Raw genomic sequence first — 18,767 nt, 5'->3', positions numbered from 1 at the left:
TTCTACAATTGGTAATATTTTTGTTTTGAAGATGTTTATTTATGTTTATCTGCAAAATAAAAAAAACGCTTATACTGTGCATGAATTGATTACAAGGATGCATTTGATCTAATTGATATATCATCTTTATGGTATAAGAAATAATGTTGAAGATGGTACTTACGGGTAAACTGTTTACTGTCATTAAGAACATTTATGAAAGTTCTAAATCAAGTGTGGCGGTCAGGAGGGGGGATGTCGGGGGGGGGGGGGTTAATAGTAACACTGGTGAACGACAGGGCGAAAACTTATCCTCACTTTTATTTGCCATAAACTAAATGATTTTCAAGAGTACATTAGAAAATCATGTGGTGGACTGAAATAGTATTGGAAAGTGAGATTTCTGACCACCTGGATTATGATGTCAAGAAAGCTTTAAATCTTTCTTGTTCAATACTTCATGAAGACGATACAATAATTTTAGCAGAAACTCCAAAGGTGTTGCAAAAAGCTCCTGATGCTGTGGATATTTATTGTCAGACATGGCGCTTGACTGTTAATGCTAGCAAGACTAAAATTGTTATTTTCTTCCGTGGGAAGGTTGAAGAATTCGTGAATGTGTTTATGCTGGTGATCCACTTGAGGTTGTAGATGACTTTATGTACCTTGGAGTAAAATTTGGTTATAATGGTAGTTTTAAAAAGGCACTTTCAAAACAAGTCACACGAGCTAGAAAATGACTTTGGTAAAGGCTATTAAAGAAGTTACAGCTCCCTGTGGACATACAGTGCCATTTACTTGATCATTTTGTTAAATACCTGTTTTACTCTATGGTTGTGGAGTCTGGGGTTATGAGTGCATAGACCAAATTGAAGTTTTCCATAGAAAATTCTTAAGAAAAGTTTTGCTTGTGAACAAATGTACTCCTGATTGTATGGTTTGTGGTGAAATTAAACGTGGGGTATTTTTTAAACCATATTATTAAAAGTCGAATGATTGGTTTCCGGTTGAGATTGTAAAGGGAAAAGAAACCAAACACCCATGTACAATTTTGAAATGTCTTCTGCATTTACAAGAAGACATACACTCCGTCAAATCACAATGGTTATTGTTTACATCGCAAATATTTCTGATTTTGCAGGGCTAAGGAATGTGTGGTAAGCACAAGGGGGTGGATTTAGTGATGCATGAATTTCACACACTCCATAAGTTAGACTCTTAGATATGTTTAGTCAACGGTGGAGAGCAGCCACATGGTCAAATAGAATCTGTATCACAAATTACAGAATGTTTAAGGATAATTGGTTTGATGTTTCAGAAGTATTTACAGGTCATGTGTAAGAAAGATTAGTAAATCCAGGTGTCGATCCAATGGATTACCTGTTAATAAGGGCAAGTTTGATGCAAGCCTGACAGATAAATTGCATTGTACTATGTATTCTTTTGCTGATATAGGGGACGAATTTCATTATATTTAGGTGATACGCTATCAGCGTATCACCTATTGTGATTGTCAAAATCTCTCTTTATTAGGTGATACGCTTTTAGCGTATCTCCTATTGTGTTTGTCAAAATCTTCCTTTCTTTCTTTTTATTCTTCTTTCTTTCTGGCACATTTTGTGTCGTGAATATCTCAACATTGACATGACGGAATAGCATGACATTTTCAGTCAACATGTCTCATGACAATATCTAGCCACAATAAGGTTTTCATGACAGTAACGTATCTATGACGTCATCTAGGCGCCATTTTGTGATTTTCGGACATGTTACATGATCGATCATAACTTCATAACTAAAGGACATTTCTGTATCATTTTCGGTGGACATAAAGTTCAGGTCACGCTCAATCTTATTTTGTAATGCTAATTACCGAGGACATCTTTACGCGCGCGTACGCGCGCGTCAAACTTTTTAAAGGCTCAAAACAACTTCCCAATGGGAAATCTCGAAGTTTCAGACAATTTTAAGCGTTCCGCGCGTTCGCGTCCGTCCGCGCATTTCCGCGCGCAGTGCGCGTAAGCAACATGAAAATGCACATTTTTTGACAGATTTGGAATCCTGATACATTAAGTAACAATATCCATTGATTTCCGATCAATTTCGACCTATAACAAAGGAATGCGCTGGCGTCAAAGTTGAAATTTCGTGTGCGCGTCTATGTGGAAATATAGCGAAAAACATGTCTTTATTTATTTCGCCATAGCTCTTTAAAACGTCAGGTGACCCTATGTTTTTATTGCATATATTACAAAAGCATATGAATTGAAAATAACGTTTCAAGTATCAATATTTCCATAATTACAATATGACGTCATCATATCGTCATCTGAAATCAAAAAAGTGGAATTAATTTTTTTAAGGTACTCTTTCTGACATTCATTTGCTCGTATCTCTGTTGTTTAAGCTCAATATTATCCCAAATTCAGATATGTTGTACTTTGAACATTTGCCTTTTAAGTCCATGTCATGCTTTTGATATTTGATGACGTCATCATACCTTAAATTGTGATTAAAGGTAAAGACGCAAAATCGGACAAGTTTACGTGTATTGTCTATGGGAGGTGATTTTTTTTAAAAGCATCAATTGACTTAACAACGTTTAAGCACCTTTATCTCAGCTGATTTTGCTTCATTTCCTCTGAAACTTTAATATGTTGTAGCTGAGACAATAAGCTGCAGTAACCATGCATTTTATTCTTTGAAATCTCCTCATCAGATTGACAATTTTGCAGTTTAAAACTGAAAATGAAAATGGAATGTGGACAAACCGATTCCCCATGAATCTTTCACATACATAAGTTTACGTTCCCCATATTTTCTCGTCGAGACGTATGGCCGAGTGGTTAAAGGCGCCGTCTCAGAGACGTGAGGTTGCGGGTTCGAACCCCACAAGATCACGAAACAATTTTTTTTTTTACTTTTTTTTCTTCAATTTTGTATTACATATTCGTCCATGTAGAAATCACGTTCGTATATAAACGCACCTATACACACACACACAGACACACAGACACACACCATATCCCTCTTTTTTGTGTTGGAGACCACATTGCTTCGACTGCTGCAAAATTTTGCAGGCTGACTTTGTCAAACCGATCATAGTTTGTAATGACGACGACGGAGGTGTTGTACTTTGAACAATTGTCTTTCAAGACCATGTCATTATTTTGTACTTTGATGACGTCATCACACTAAAAATTGTGATTAAAGGCAAGGTATCAAAACCAGCCGATTATAGGCTTTATGTCTACGGCGCGTATTTTTCCCAAGTTGCCAGAAATGGCATAGCGACATCAGTCGTTACAAGGCCGTATTTCCGTCTAGCAATGCCATACATGTTCACGCGGCCACGACTGTAGAGTGGGCATTGACTGTTTCCGGGGATGTCCCGTGGCCGAGTGGTTAGAAAAACGGTTTTGCATGCACGCTCAATATAACTTCGAGGTGCCTATATCACATTCTTTTCTTTGTCGATCACAGATGACCGACACCTGATGACCCCAAGCGTATCACCTAACTCGTCAGCGTGACGAGTTTCATATCTCGTTTCTTTTTATTCTTCTTTCTTTCTGGACAATTTTGTGTCATCAATATCTCAAGAATGACATTACGGAATAACATGACATTTTCAGGGAACATGTCTCATGACAATATCTAGCCACAATAAGGTTTTCATGACAGTAACATATCTATGACGTCATCTACAAATGTAGGCGCCATTTTGTGATTTTCGGACCATGTTACATGATCGATCATAACTTCATAACTAAAGGTAATTTCTGTATCATTTTCGGTGGACATTAAGTTCAGGTCACGTTCTATCTTTCTTTCTCTGATGCTAATTACCTAGGACGTCATCTAGGACGCGTAAGCGCGCGTCAAACTTTTAAAAGGCTCAAAACAACTTTCCAATGGGAAATCTCGAAGTTTCAGACAATTTTAAGCGTTTCAAACGATTTTGCGCGTGCGCGTCCGTCCGCGCGTTTTCGCGCGCACAGCGCGTCAGTAACATGAAAATACACTTTTTTTGACTGATTTGGATTCCTGATACTTTGAGTAACAATATCCATTGATTTCTGATCGATTCTGACAAATAACAAAGCAATGCACTTGCGTCAAAGGTCAAATTTCGCCTGCGCGTCTATGTGCAAATATAGTGAAAAAACATGTCTTTGTTTATTTCGCCATAGCTCTTTAAAACGTCAGGTTACCCTATGTTTTTATTGCATATTACAAAAGCATATAAATTGGACATAACGTTTCAAGTATCATTATTTCCATAAATACATTATGACGTCATCATATCGTCATCTGAAATCAAAAAAGTGGAATTAATTTTTTTAAGGTACTGTTTCTGACATTCATTTGCTCGTATCTCTGTTGTTTAAGCTCAATATTATCCGAAATTCAGATATGTTGTACTTTGAACATTTGCCTTTTAAGTCCATGTCATGGTTTTGTTATTTGATGACGTCATCATACCTTAAATTGTGATTAAAGGTAAAGACGCAAAATCGGACAAGTTTACGTGTATTGTCTATGGGAGGTGATTGTTTTAAAAAGCATGCGTTGACTTAACAACGTTTAAGCACCTTTATCTCAGCTGATTTTGCTTCATTTCCTTTGAAACTTTAGTATGTTGTAGCTGAGACAATAAGCTGCAGTAATCATGCATTTTATTCTTTGAAATCTCCTCATCAGATTGACAATTTTCCAGTTTAAAACTGAAAATGAAAATGGAATGTGGACAAAACGATTCCTCATGTATAAGTTTACGTTCCCCATATTTTCTCGTCGAGACGTATGGCCGAGTGGTTAGAGGCGTCGTCTCAGAAACGTGAGGTTGCACACGTACGGGTTCGATCCTCACAAGAGCACGAAAGAAAATAATTATTTTTTTTTTTACTTTTTTTTCTTCAATGGAGTACTACACCTTCGTCCATGTAGAAATCACGTTTGCATGTAAACACACCTATACGCACACACTCACACAGTATACCTTTGTTTTGCGTTGGAGACTGCATTACTTCGACTGCTGCAAAATCTTGCAGGCTGGGCTCTTCAAACTGATATAGTATATTGTAACAAAATGAAATTTGTTCATATCAATTCATTAACACAATGTAGTCGTGGTTACTTTGTGCTGATTTATACATGTAACAAGCTATACATTGTAAAAAGGTATATTTTGCATTGTTCCTTTAAGTCAGTCTTCTGTATTGATGATTATTTGTCAATTAGTGGTTTTTGTGGAGTTTCAGATAGTGATAAAAAGTATGGATGATAAGTGCAGCAATAATTCCTACAGTTAGTTCAAAGTTGTGTTACAGATGTTTGATACATACATTTAGCATTGTGTGTGTATATACGTGTGTATACAGGTTGGCCATATGACACATTCTAGACAATTAATCTTAATTAATTAGCAAACGTAATCAGCTATGGAACTGAATATGGTACTAATGTATGATGTTAATGATTCTAATTAAACTGTGACGACTTTAAAGGGATAGCATAACTGTGTGTAAAAATAAGGCAATTATAAGGAAATTTTAGGGGAATTTGGTAACCATGCCTATAATAATTTCATACAAGTACTAATACCTGCCTCATATTCATGTGATAGATCATTATGTCAATAATGAACTGACAACGTACGATGAATGTGTTGCATATTGAACAATTGTCTTTCCAGTCCATAACGTTCCCCATATTTTCTCGTCGAGATGTATGGCCGAGTGGTTGAAGGCGACGTCTCAGAGACGTGCGGGTTCGAACCCCACAAGATCACGAAACAAAATACTTAGCTATTTTACCGTTTTTTTCTTCAATTTTGTATTACATATTCGCCCATGTAGAAATCACGTTCGTATATAAACGCACCTACACACACACACACAGACACACACACACGCCATATCCCTCTTTTTTGTGTGTTGGAGACCACATTGCTTCGACTGCAGCAAAATTTTGCAGGTTGACTTTGTCAAACCGATCATGATATGTAATGACGACGACTGAGGTGTTGTACTTTGAACAATTGTCTTTCAAGACGATGTCATTGTTTTGTAATTTGATGACGTCATTACACTGAAAATTGTGATTAAAGGCAAGATATCAAAACCAGCCGATTATAGGTTTTATGTCTGCGGGACGTATTTTTCCCAAGTTGCCAGAAATGGCATAGCGACCTCAATCGTTACAAGGCCGCTTCTCCGTCTAGCAATGCAATAGATGTTCACACGGCCACGTTAGTTGAGTGGGCATTGACTTTCCCCCTGTTATATCTATACATTGTTGTTTTTTTTTGTCTTACCATTTCCGTGGATGACCCGTGGCCGAGTGGTTACAGAAACGGTTTCGCATGCACGCTCAATATAACTTCAAGGTGCCTATATCACATTCGTTTCTTGTCGATCACAGATGACCGTCATCTGATGACCACAAGCGTATCACCTAACTCGTCCTCAATGTGACGAGTTTTCATGTCTCGTTTTGTTTGTTCCTTTTTCCACAAAGAGAGACTATTTTTTTTACCTAGTACCGATAGTTTGACGGCCAGTAGACCAGGTGCATTACATATGGCAAAAGTATTCAATTCAGCTAATGCCTGCCATTTGAAAACTGGCCAAATTTGTCAGAATAATTATGCTTTACTTTTCCTCAAAACCAAAGAAAGACAGTAGTTTTGCAAAAAAAAAAATAAGAATAAAAATAAGTAGACGTGAATGTGTGTACACGTAATGGTAGAGTAGTTAAACGTCCTTTAAGCCTCTTTTTGTAAACATGGCTATTCATATCTCTTATTTTCACATGTACATGTACATTATCACTTACATTTTTGTATTCATATATTGTAATTGTAAATATGTTTGTACTCTCATACCCTGAGAGGCTGGGCGTCAAGAGAGTCAATAAAATCTTACAAATCTTACAAAACTGGTGTTGTCGGATGAACAATGCATGCACGGCTCTCAAATTTCTGAAGATACGCCGGTAACCACCGATGAAAAAAAAATCGACGAAATCATCACAGCTATGCCTTTTTCATAGAGATGACAATAATTATAGTAGCCACCCTGTTCTGCGAGGTGGTTCACCCAAATGAAGTCCACCAATAATGATTATGGTCTGAATTCACGAAGGTGGTACAAACTTGTCCATGGTTTAAACCGTAGACAACCGTACCACCTTCGTGAATTCGGGCGTTTATATTTGAGTTACGTCGTCATGGTCATGGTCTGCTTTAAATAAGCCGCCATGTTGGTATCCAACCAACACTGCGCGCATACGCGCAACAACATACACGTTATTACACACATATCATCTTGAATATTTTTCCTTCACGTTTATACCCTATGGATAAACTGTTAAACAATATGAAAGTGTGCGTGAAAGCCAATGAGAAACAGTAGAACCAATCAACAATTAGTAAAGAACGTTACTCATATCTATTATTTTTTTATAGCTATTGTATCAGTTTCTTCAAAAATCAAATTTTTATTTGCTTCATTGCTTTGGTTTTTCTTATTCTTGTTACGATATCAAACCTGATGTTGAAAAAAAAAAGAGGTTATGATCACTCAAGCACAAATCTGTTGCTATGCACACACCTATACACACAGAAAAAACACACACCAGACACACAAGAGAAAAAAAAAAGAGCGTCGTGAATAAAGACAGTTAGCGAATCTCAAAAGAGGACTTATTCATCACCATTATTATTATTTTTTAATCTATGTTATTGGTACTAAAATGCAGACATAAAACAAATGCCTAATCGTTTAATAAGAATATCTCCTCTTTGCACTGTGGAGACAGATATACCCCGCACAAATATGAATTCAACCAGTCAATGGCAAATTAAACAGAGTTATGTCTTTTGTCTTTCCAGGTCATAGACTAAAAGCTTAGTGCGGTGTGGGAAGTAGTGTCCGGTAAGGTGTGATGATCAGTTCATCCATAAACCGGTCCTAGCCACGCCCTATTTCCGGTCTATTTTGGCTCACCACGTGGAACTGCCCATAACCCTGGACCTCCTCCATCTGTCTCGTCTTCATGCAATCTGGGCATCATTATCTGGGTGACCCATTTTGTCAGCACATAACAAGAAATCATGTCTGAAAAACGTGCGCTGACACCTGAGAGGGAAGAACAGCCGGCCAAGGTTGCAAGGCATGCGGAGCCTCAACCCCAGTCTGATGAGAAGAGGTAAGTCTTTCAATTGCCAAAGCGGGATATTTCATTCAGATAGGAACGTCTTATGGAAATTGTGACATGTATATGATGATAACTCCCAATGTTAATGCCTGGGGAGTGGATACAAGTTTAGTGATGTGTCCTTACAGAACAACAAATGAGAAAAAGCTCAGGTAACATCAAGTTAAGTTGGGTAAAAATAACTTCCCTATTTTACTTCACTTAATCAATAAAAGTGGTTTTGAAAAGGGCCTCGATGCGTGACGTTTGGGGTAAGACAATGTTTCAGTCATAAAACTGACGAAACTCGGAAAATTGTCATTTTCAGCTAATACAAGCAAAAGCATGTTCTTGTACCAAGATATATCAGAGTTAACATTTTTATCTTTCTTATTTTGGGTAGTTTGAAGAGAATTTTTATAGTTATACAGCTGAAATATAAGATATTTATCATTTATGTTTATGAAATGAAATAGCAAGACAGCTTAACTTGCTTATTAAGGGTCATAAGGAATTCTTAAGAAATGTTTTTTTTTTCGAAAAAAAGGGGGAAATGTCAAAATGGCATATCTTCCTCATTTCCTTAGCCTATTCTGGTCATTTTTGTATTGTTCTGTCGGATATATTTTTCTGGGTTTTTTTTTGTAGTTTATTTAATTTAGAGGTGGATTTCTTCTTTAAAGTATGGCCTATCAAAATCTGTCCTTAGCTAAAAGGAAGAAAACATGTCTGGCAACCTCTTTGTTGGTTTTGTGGTGCCAGATCACCCTTGAAAGTCAACTAACAAAATCCGCTGAAGAGCGCAGAGCAAATTCAATTTCCAAAGATTGCGTATTGCGCATGATTTTGAATGCAAAAGCATAACGGTATGCACTTAATCCATGCTGATCTTTTATAAACAAATATGCTGGAAAAAAACTGTTTTTACATATCATTGTGGGGTATAAAATTTTATAGGAATTACTTTTTTGTTGTTTTTAGATAAAGGGATATACATTGTATCATAAGCTTTGGATATTTCTCTCGCCGTCTTGAATAAAAACTAAGCGCACCGCGTTTAGAACTGAACAGCTGTGGACATCATAATCCTTTGGATATTCCTTTCGCTGCCTTGAATAAAGACTAAGGGCACCGCGTTTACAACAGAACACCTGTGGACATACAGAAGACAGCGCTCTTCTTTGTAAAGCGGTTAGTCTCGATTCAGAAGTAGAGTGATATAAAAACAGGACCAAATTGGTTAAAAATTCATTTATTATGGCTAAGCTACTCATTTGGAAATGCTTTCATAGCTTTATAAGCACACGTTCATGCCCGACAAACAAAATGACACCAAAAAGTTTGTGCCACCTCAGGTGGTACCAATAACCCATTTTTCTGGTCTTGGCCCATGGACTATTAATTGTTCCAAGTTCATTGTCGGCAACCAGGAATAGCTTGATGGTAGAGTCGCTGCCGAAAAGTTAACTGACAAGTTCTATTCCCAATCGCCCCCACATGTTTGCTAAAAATGTAGATCAGCCGTTGTGATCGTACAAAATGGATGCATTGTACAGTGTGCAGAGAGCGGCAATCGATAAAAAACATACATATCATAGCACAATTTATTGCAGGAGGGCTGCGGAACAGTCAAGTGATGACTCTTATCTGAGAGCCATTGCCGGTGATATCACTGACATTGAAGTCATCGAGGATCTTGGGAGAGAACTGGGGTTCTCAAGGGGAGAGATCAAGAATTTCATACGAACTAATTACCGTGACCATGAAATAACAAGCTATGGTACCTTGTGCATGCTTCGCACATGGAGTGAGAGAGTGAGCCCATCATCACTTCGATCGGACCTGAAAGAAGCTTTAAAGAGAGCCAAAGAACGAAGGACTGCTAGGGCACATCAGCAATCCGGTGAGTCATCACACTGTTTTATCCATTAAAAGAATAGAAAAGTTAAAAGTATGCATTTGCAGAGTATCGTTAGCAAATGAGATGTAAGGTGATCTTTCTGGATAGAGCGATTCAGAAAACAAACATCATATCATCAAGTCAATAGTCCTCGGTATAATTGCCTTTCGGCCGTTGGAGAACAAATGCCACATTCAACTTTTTTAAAAATCAGTTTTGTGGCATCTTATTGTAATTTATTTTCAAAAGTGAAATTAAAATTTAGCAGCTGACTGTGCACGCTGTCGTAGGCTATTATTTTACTTTGCTGAATAATTCGCCTTGCTTAAGGAAAATGAATAGACTTCCGTTGTGTCACTTTCATTGTTTTAAAGAAATAAAAAGAAAACACTTTTAGAAGAATGTGTAATCGTAGATTGTCAGGATCAAGTATTACGTATCATAGATTAAGTATTCAAATACGCCAATACGCACGGGAAAAAAAATCATCGAGGGCTGAATATTTTATGAACGGTTCCACACACACACACACACACACAAATCAAGCTCATTTTCCGTAAAATACAGAAGGGTTCTTCTATTTGTGTTCAGGCTGCTCTCTATACAGAATAATGGTCCAAAGATTCAGGACACACTGGTCTATTGTTCAAAAGAAGGTACAGCGATATCACTCTCTTTTTGACAACCCTCTTTATTATGTAAAAAAAGCTCACTGCATATTTATTCATCTTTTTGTTTATTATGGGTTATGTTTATTTGAAAGCCTATTAAGACTTTATCAAGGGAATCGTGTATCACAAAATTAATTTTTACATACTTTTATAGACCTTTGACCTCTTTCAATTCACTGATTACATGCTATATGGACACAATAAAATGAAGACCTGAATATAAGAACGACCCAAGTCCAATTTTTGGCCAAATTCAGTTTGACATGGGAAATTGTAGCTTATGCATGGACTCATCTTGTGTATAAATGATAAATCCTAATTACCCCCGGAAGTGCCCGAAATGAATGAGTTAAATCTTATTTTAATGTCAAAATGAAGGACTTGGGTCATTCTTACATTCATATAATAGCGCCCTCTCTCATCCTTCTCTCATCTCTATAGCAGAATATCATGTATATGAATTAAAGAACAACCCAAGTCCATATGAACCAAAGAACGACCCAAGTCCACCACACAAAATGGCCTCTCCACAATTAATGTAATTTTTAATTGTCATAATAATATATATTCTAATTTGTACAATGTTACCTTCCCATCACATTTAAATAGAATATTATTGGACAAATAAAAAAGATATGAAGTTTTTTTTTAGTTTACTCGAAATAGTCTTCCGTGGACTTGGGTCGTTCTTATATTCTTATACTCAAATAGTAAAGCATAAAACTTTAAAAAAAAGCAGACAGGCGTTCTGGGGAGTAATAAAACGGGCGTTTTCAGGCGGTTCAGTTACTGACGGGTCAAATGAGTGGCAAGTGGTATGCTGAAATTAATGTATGAAAAAAGTGACGAAACTTTGAAATGCTGTTCAACCGAGGCTATAGTTTGATCTGATCAGATCGACATCATAGATTTTCACTCTAACAAATTTCAGTCTTTGTTGATTATAGATCGTAATCTGACTATAATCATTATTACATACTCAGCTTCGTGAATACTTTTTTTGAGGAACAATTTTCAATTCAGCTTTGTTTTAATATTCATCAAAATGCATGTAAAGTAAAGATTGAAAATTAGACATGTAATTGAGTAATACACAAGAAGCAAGAATAAAACAGCATGTCATCTCTACGATCAATATTGAAACTGGGATTGAAACATAAACTAGCAATGACATTATCATTCTGCGAAAAATCGGGGAGACTTACTACTTTCAAAGGAAAACCGTGCATATGATACGTGGGTACATCAGGGAGAAAGAGGAGAGTTATGAAAGGCAAGCAAATACAAAGAATGCTTAAAAAAAGCAACATGAAAAGAGACATGAACGGTTATAGCAAATAAATGGTAGGAAAAAACAAATTGTTACAACAAAGTCTGGGCTGCTTACGGTTTCTTATGCAGATCTCAGAACTGCAAAATTATGAATGTAAATCCATCACGGAGAAGTGATTATATTGGCTACCCAGACATCTAAAGGATCCCCAGCATAAAATTATTCACAATCTGATAGCTAATAAGCTTTTTGCGTCAAAATAACTAATTCAGGGCAATTCTCAAATTCAAGAGTGGCCAACTCTTTTTCCCTGCATATCAGGGATATAAAAGGCTTCAGAACCCAATTCTTACGTGTCATCTAGTCAGTGGCATGTGCTATTAACGTCAAAAGCATTTTAACAGGCAAATAATGTATAATAATGTATTATGGCCCGTTGAGTTAGGAATATAGGTGAAAATAAAAGTACTGTCGCTACTAAACAATATTGTCGGTGTGATTTATTGATGATAAGAATTCAAACGATAAAAAGAGGATATTTACATGTACAATTTATTACAGACATTAAAGATATTTCTTTTTGTGATTTGAATGCCATTTTTCACCACCTGTTACTTTCTCCAATTTTCTCTGTTAACATACATGAGCATAAAATGTAAAATGTTGATTGAACGAAATGTCAGATATTGTGTGTGTGTGTGTGTGTGAAATAACCATTTTCAATTTCACAGTAGTCACTGATAAAACCGATTGCATCAACACTGATAAACTAGAATGCCTTCCATCACGTAAAACAAAGTTATGTTATACTTATAAAATGTATCTTAATGCGTTAAATTTTCATGGTTTGTGGAATTTCTGAACAGCACATCCATGAACATAATATAGAAGGTATAGTCGAATAACAAACAAGAAAAACACCAGCTCTCTACTCAGTGTATGACACTTTACCAGTCTTTAGTTACACTTCTGTGACTGTATCAACTTTCATGTCATTTTTGTGCCTCCACGAAGTGGTGCTGGAGGCATTTTGTTTTCGGGTTGTCCGTCCGTCCTTCCGTCCGTCCGTCCTTCCGTCCGTCCGTAATGAATTTTGTGGCAAGCGTAACTAAAAAACCTTTTGAGGTATCCTGATGAAACTTGGCGTGTGTGTGTATTAGGGGGTGAAATTGTGCATATCAACTTTTGGGTGCACGTGCTTAAGGTCAAAGGTCAAAAGGTCAAGGTCAACTACGTAAATTTTCACTATTTCCTCCATATCTATGCATTGCCTGAAGATATTTTCTTGAAACTTAGTGTATACATGTATTACCCAATTAAGATTGTCTGGTGAAAGTTTAAGGTCATGAGGTCAAAAGTGAAAGGTCAAAAGGTCAAGTAAAAATACTAAATTGTCACTTTTTTCCCAGTACCTTCATGGAACATAGTACATTATTATACATGTACTGACTGGCAGTGATTATCTAGAGAATTTAGCTTTCATGGGGTAAAAGGTCAGGGGTCAAATGTCAAGGGCAATACTTCAAAAATTTACTACGTCCCTCATATTTATGCAATGCTAGCAGGATTATTTCTTTTACACTTGGTGTATGCATGTACAACCCAATAGAGATTCTCTGTTAAGTTTTGTTTTCTTTCTTTTTTTGCCTCAAAGGTCAAAAGGTCAAAGATCAAGTGAAAGTGCTGAACTGTTTCCTCCATTTCTAGGAAATGGTTCAAGTTATCTGGAAATTTACTACATGGTTATGCATATTCTGCCTGACAGTGATTATCTTAATATGAATTTTAGGGTCAAAGGCTAGATGAAAATGACAATTTATTATTCAATACAGAAATTGCACTTTTTCTCCATACCTAGAAAACTACTCAGTGCATAAACTTATTAATAACATACCTTGGATAACATACCTTGGATGTGGGCGTAAAGTTATACTTCACTTATTTGCCCCTCGGTGTCGTCATTACATGATATTAATAACTTTTAGTTAGGCACTGTGCAGTATAACATGGACAAAAAAATATCCCGTCGGGGTTGTAGTTGTTCTTGTCTTGACTCCAGAACCTCTCTAAGTTAGACTTGAAACTATTCACGGATGGGCTGTCGACTACAAATGATGGCAACTTATTCCACTCACTAATAACTCTTTGAGAAAAAGAGCACTGTCTCACTTTGGACTTTACATGTTTCTTCAGCATCTTAAACTTATGACCACGCGTCTTTCCTCCAACTGAGAACTCAAAAAAATCTGAGGACTTCATATCATCAATCCCATTCACAATCTTAAAGATCTGTATCATATCGGCTCTATGCCGTCTATATGCCAACGAAGGCAATTTCAAATGTTTAAGTCTTGCTTCATAACTCAAAGGTCTGAGTGGACGTATCATTCTGGTAGCTCGACGCTGTACATTCTCTACTTTTACAACATTCTTCTTCCAATGAAGATGCCACGCTGATGAACAATATTCTAATGTCGGTCTAACAATAGACTTGTACAGTTGAATAAATCCTTTCTCATTGAAAGTAGAAAATGTACGATTGATAATTCCAATCCTACGATTCGCTGCAGTACAAATTGTGTCCACATGATGAGTAAAATCTAACATCTTATCATAATTTACTCCAAGATCTTTTACATATGTAGCTACTGGAATGGGCGGGTTTGTTTCATCCATTGTATAATTGACACATGGGTTATTCCTTCCATAATGGATAACTTTACACTTTTCCTGGTTAAAAGGAAGCTGCCACTTTTTTGACCATTCCATCACTCTAATTAGTTCAGCTTGCAGATTCAGTACATCATCATTATCATATATCTGTGAATACAACTTGGTATCATCAGCAAAGAGCTTAACTTCACATCTGCCACTTAACAACACATCAGGAAGGTCGTTTACATACAACAGAAACAAAGTCGGCCCCTAAACACTACCTTGTGGGACTCCACTAGATACTGCAGTTTGTGAAGATGAAACACCATTGACCACCACTCGTTGTGATCTTTCACTTAAAAAAGACTTAATCCACTTCAAAAGATTCCCAGTGATCCCATACGTTTCTACTTTCCTAATCAGTCGTTCGTGAGGTACACTGTCAAACGCCTCACTATAATCTAAATATATGCAATCGACGTTTCCACCATTGTCTAATACTTTTGTCCGTGTTTCTGATACAGATAATAACTGTGCACCACAGCTTCTTCCTTTCCTAAACCCATATTGCTCCTCTGTAAATAACAGATTTTAGTCTATGTGTTGTACAATCTTATCTCTGACAATGGTTTCTATTAACTTGCAAATATTACTAGTCAAACTCACCGGCCGATAATTATTCGGATTCTTCTTATCTCCTTGCTTGTAAATTGGAGAAACATTAGCATTCTTCCATGCCTTTGGAAGTTCACCTTTTGACATTGACATAGTAAATAAGTCTGCAAGTGGTTTCGAAATACAATCCACAATTTCTTTCAAAATACGATTCTGCACATTATCTGGACCGGGGGATTTTGTTTGATCCAGTTTCAATATAACATCTTTCACAACTTGTTCTGTAAAAATGACTGTATCTAATTGTACATCATGAATTCTGGTACCCAGAACTGGAACATTCGATAAGTCTTCGTGTGTAAAAACAGAGGCAAAAAAGTTGTTCAGTGTTTCTACCTTTTCTGCATCACTTACTACTATACCTCCACCTGGTTTCTTCAGAGAACTTAAACAGGGCTTGAATTTGGCTTTGCTTTGCACAAACCTCTAAAAACTTTTGGGGTTACAACTTAATTCAGATATCAGTTTGCATTCAAAATCCCTTTTTGCTCCAGATACCACTCTAGTTACTTCATTTCTAGCTTTTCTGTAGCAATCTCTGTCTTTCTGACTTCTTGTCTTTGATAACGATTCCAAGCTTTATGTTTTTTTTTGACAATTGCTTGCTTAACAGAACTATTCAACCATAGAGGTTTCTCCTTCACTCTTGGTTTGACTTCAGGTACAAACTTGTCAGTAAGCATTCCAAGTACATTCACAAAAACATCATTTGCAGAGTTAATATCTCCTTCTGTATCCAACACATCAAAAAGGTCATTGACACACACATATTTCCTCATACCATCATAATTTCCTCTGAAAAATGCATAACATTCAGGTTTCTCAGTAGATAAGTAGCAACCTGGCAAATAGAGTTCAAATTCAAGAACTAAGTGATCACTCTTGCCTACTGGGGAAGATGTGTGTAAAGATTCCACCATATCTTCTTGGTTAGTAAAAACAAGATCCAAATTGTTTGACCTCTGCCCATCTCTTAATCGAGTAGGCTCATTTACTAACTGCATCAGAAATAGATCCTGAAAAACTTGAACAAATGCGTTTGCAAAGTCATTTGCACCTGTTTCCTGTACAGCAGGGATCTCCAAATCAATATTTGGCAGGTTAAAATCACCCACGATAAGCAAATTCTTGTACTGAGAATTCTCAACTTCTCGAAAGAGTTGTAACAACGCTGTATTATTCGCTTCGAGGCTATTTGGACTTCTATAAATGCAGCCAAACAATAACTCTTCATTATTGTCCTTCAGGGAACACCAGACACTTTCTTCAAAATCAGATTTATCAAAGAAAACTTGTTTACAGTGAAGACTCTGTAATAAATGGCAACTCCTCTTCGACACTTGACAGGTAATAATACTACTGTATCCTGGCAACTGAAGTTCACTCTCTTCTATTGAATACAAACTGTTCTTAGGGTATATTTCCACCAATGCTATAATATCTGGATTGGTAATGGAAATCCTTGCTTCCAAAATAGATTTCTTAAAGAGAATCAACATTACTAAATACACATGATAAACGATTAACACAGTTTCTTCCTGAAACATGTGTATTATCACTAAAAACATGACTATAAACCTTACTGTAAACCCAACCTTTAACATCTGCAGTATTACTGCCTGTACTCTTCTCGAAAGGGCTGGCTTCCCTTGCGGCGGGCAGGATCCTTTCTATACTGGGACATATAGTCTCCTTTCTTGACTATCTTGTTTCCTCGTATTGTAAATCCACTCTCCTTCACCTTCACCCTGTCTTCTCTTCAGTTCCCTAACCAGATCTCTCCTTTCAGCTCTTTCCTTCTTCGTTCTGTCAGGCTGGATATACAGTTTCTTGAAATCATTTGTAGCGAAGCGTAGTTTGCTTGCCCTTGCCTTAGTAGCGGTACAAGATTCAACAGTTGAGAAGTCTACCAGTAGAGGGCGTGGACGGGATTTCTCCGATTCAGACTCCTGTTCAGGGTTCCTCTTGCCTAGCCGCTGCACTCGCTTAACTTGGCAGTCCACCTCGAGATACTCTAAGACTTGGCAGACTTCGGCTGTATCGTGGTATGTACGCTCCTTTGGATCCTCGGAACTAAACTCTGACAAACCTTGTATAATAATGTTGTTTTCTCTTTTCCCTTTCCCTGTCCTCAGCCATCTTTTCTTGGACGATAGACTCGACGGTAGATTCAAAGACATCGCTATGAGATTCAAAAACATCACTATGAGTTTTTACGTCCTTAGACTTTATGGTGTCTTTCAAATCTTTCATCTCGGATTCAAGTTTTTTGCACAAGTCTTCCACCTTACACCATTTGTCACTTATAGCCTCCAATTTGTCTAACCTCTCAAGTGTCCCTCCAAGGAATTTCCTGCAGCGTTCCTCCACTATTTGGTCAGTTCTCACCGCTTCCAATGCCTTGGCCTCACAAGATGTACAATACCAGTGTGCAGATGATACACTGTTAAACAGACTGAATTCATCTGGTGACAGAGAGCAACAGCTCATGCAGAACCAGTTCTGGCATCTCTCGCACTCAATGCTGTCATCTGTGCCAGAGAGTATTCTGCCGCATACACCACCACAAATTGTATCCGTGGTTTGCTCATTCAGAGAGCTCTCAGTAGTGGTTTTAACTACTGGAGTGGACTTCTCCTTACCTACGGTATTTGTGCTACCCTTTCTACCCTTACTTCTTGTCTGGGTGGTATTTCCCACATCAAACTCATTGGCAGATTTACTACTACTGGGCGCACTCTGAGATCTATGAACCTTATTTTCTGGGCTCGCCACCATTTTCGTACGACTCCTTTGTCTACCCGTGCTTCTCTGGTCTTCCATGTTCCAAATATCTACTGAATACACAACCGTATACAAATTTTATATCTGGGCAGGTCAATAGCACAATCAGGGTATGCAATTGTGTAACGGGGCAAAAATGAAAAAACTTGGTGAAAATGCTTTTTTTGTTGTTTGTTGTAGCTGAGTGTTCAAATTTTCATTTCATGTAAAGAAAGAGTCAAAATTTTGCATTAAACTGCGCATAAATTGGCATTTAAATTAGGGGTGTCGAATTACATTGAAATGACTAATATATTGGAAAAATTCATTAAAAAAAAGGAGAATGTTTTTTTCATCTGATATTGCAGTTAGATATTCCTGATAAATATCCCTTTCATTCACCACCAGCACATAACCATGACATATCACAAAATATGAATGAATTTCATATTTTCACTTCTCGAAATGGATGATCAATTTTGTAGGCATTATTTTGAATTCAAATAAAACCACTTTTACATATTTTATCATATTTCACTTTTGCCAAAGAGTGATTAGGCGAAACTTTCAGGAATAGGTAACAGACATATAGTGGCCATTATTACAAATTTTTATGAAATTAGGGCTGGTACTTTGGAAGATATTATAT

The 18,767-nt window shown here is 37.0% G+C and overlaps 1 protein-coding gene across 3 annotated transcripts in view; it reads left to right on the top strand.

Moving 5' to 3' along the window:
• LOC139723457 (uncharacterized) overlaps window positions 1–18,767 on the top strand; it is a 222,398-nt gene that overhangs the window by 22,888 nt on the left and 180,743 nt on the right. For 2 of the 3 annotated variants that reach the window (XM_071634699.1, XM_071634698.1), the window contains exons 2-3: window positions 7,877–8,193; window positions 9,780–10,084. In XM_071634699.1, the coding sequence (XP_071490800.1) occupies window positions 8,099–8,193; window positions 9,780–10,084 (400 nt within the window). In that variant the 5' untranslated portion in view covers window positions 7,877–8,098. The remainder of the gene's footprint in view (window positions 1–7,876; window positions 8,194–9,779; window positions 10,085–18,767) is intronic. The other variant, XM_071634700.1, reaches the window with a different exon arrangement.

Source organism: Diadema antillarum, unplaced genomic scaffold (genome assembly GCF_040938485.1).
Source record: "Diadema antillarum isolate AM-2024a unplaced genomic scaffold, OU_Dant_1.0 scf00000191, whole genome shotgun sequence".
Taxonomy (NCBI): domain Eukaryota; kingdom Metazoa; phylum Echinodermata; class Echinoidea; order Diadematoida; family Diadematidae; genus Diadema; species Diadema antillarum.
This window is presented reverse-complemented; position numbering and strand designations above follow the sequence as displayed.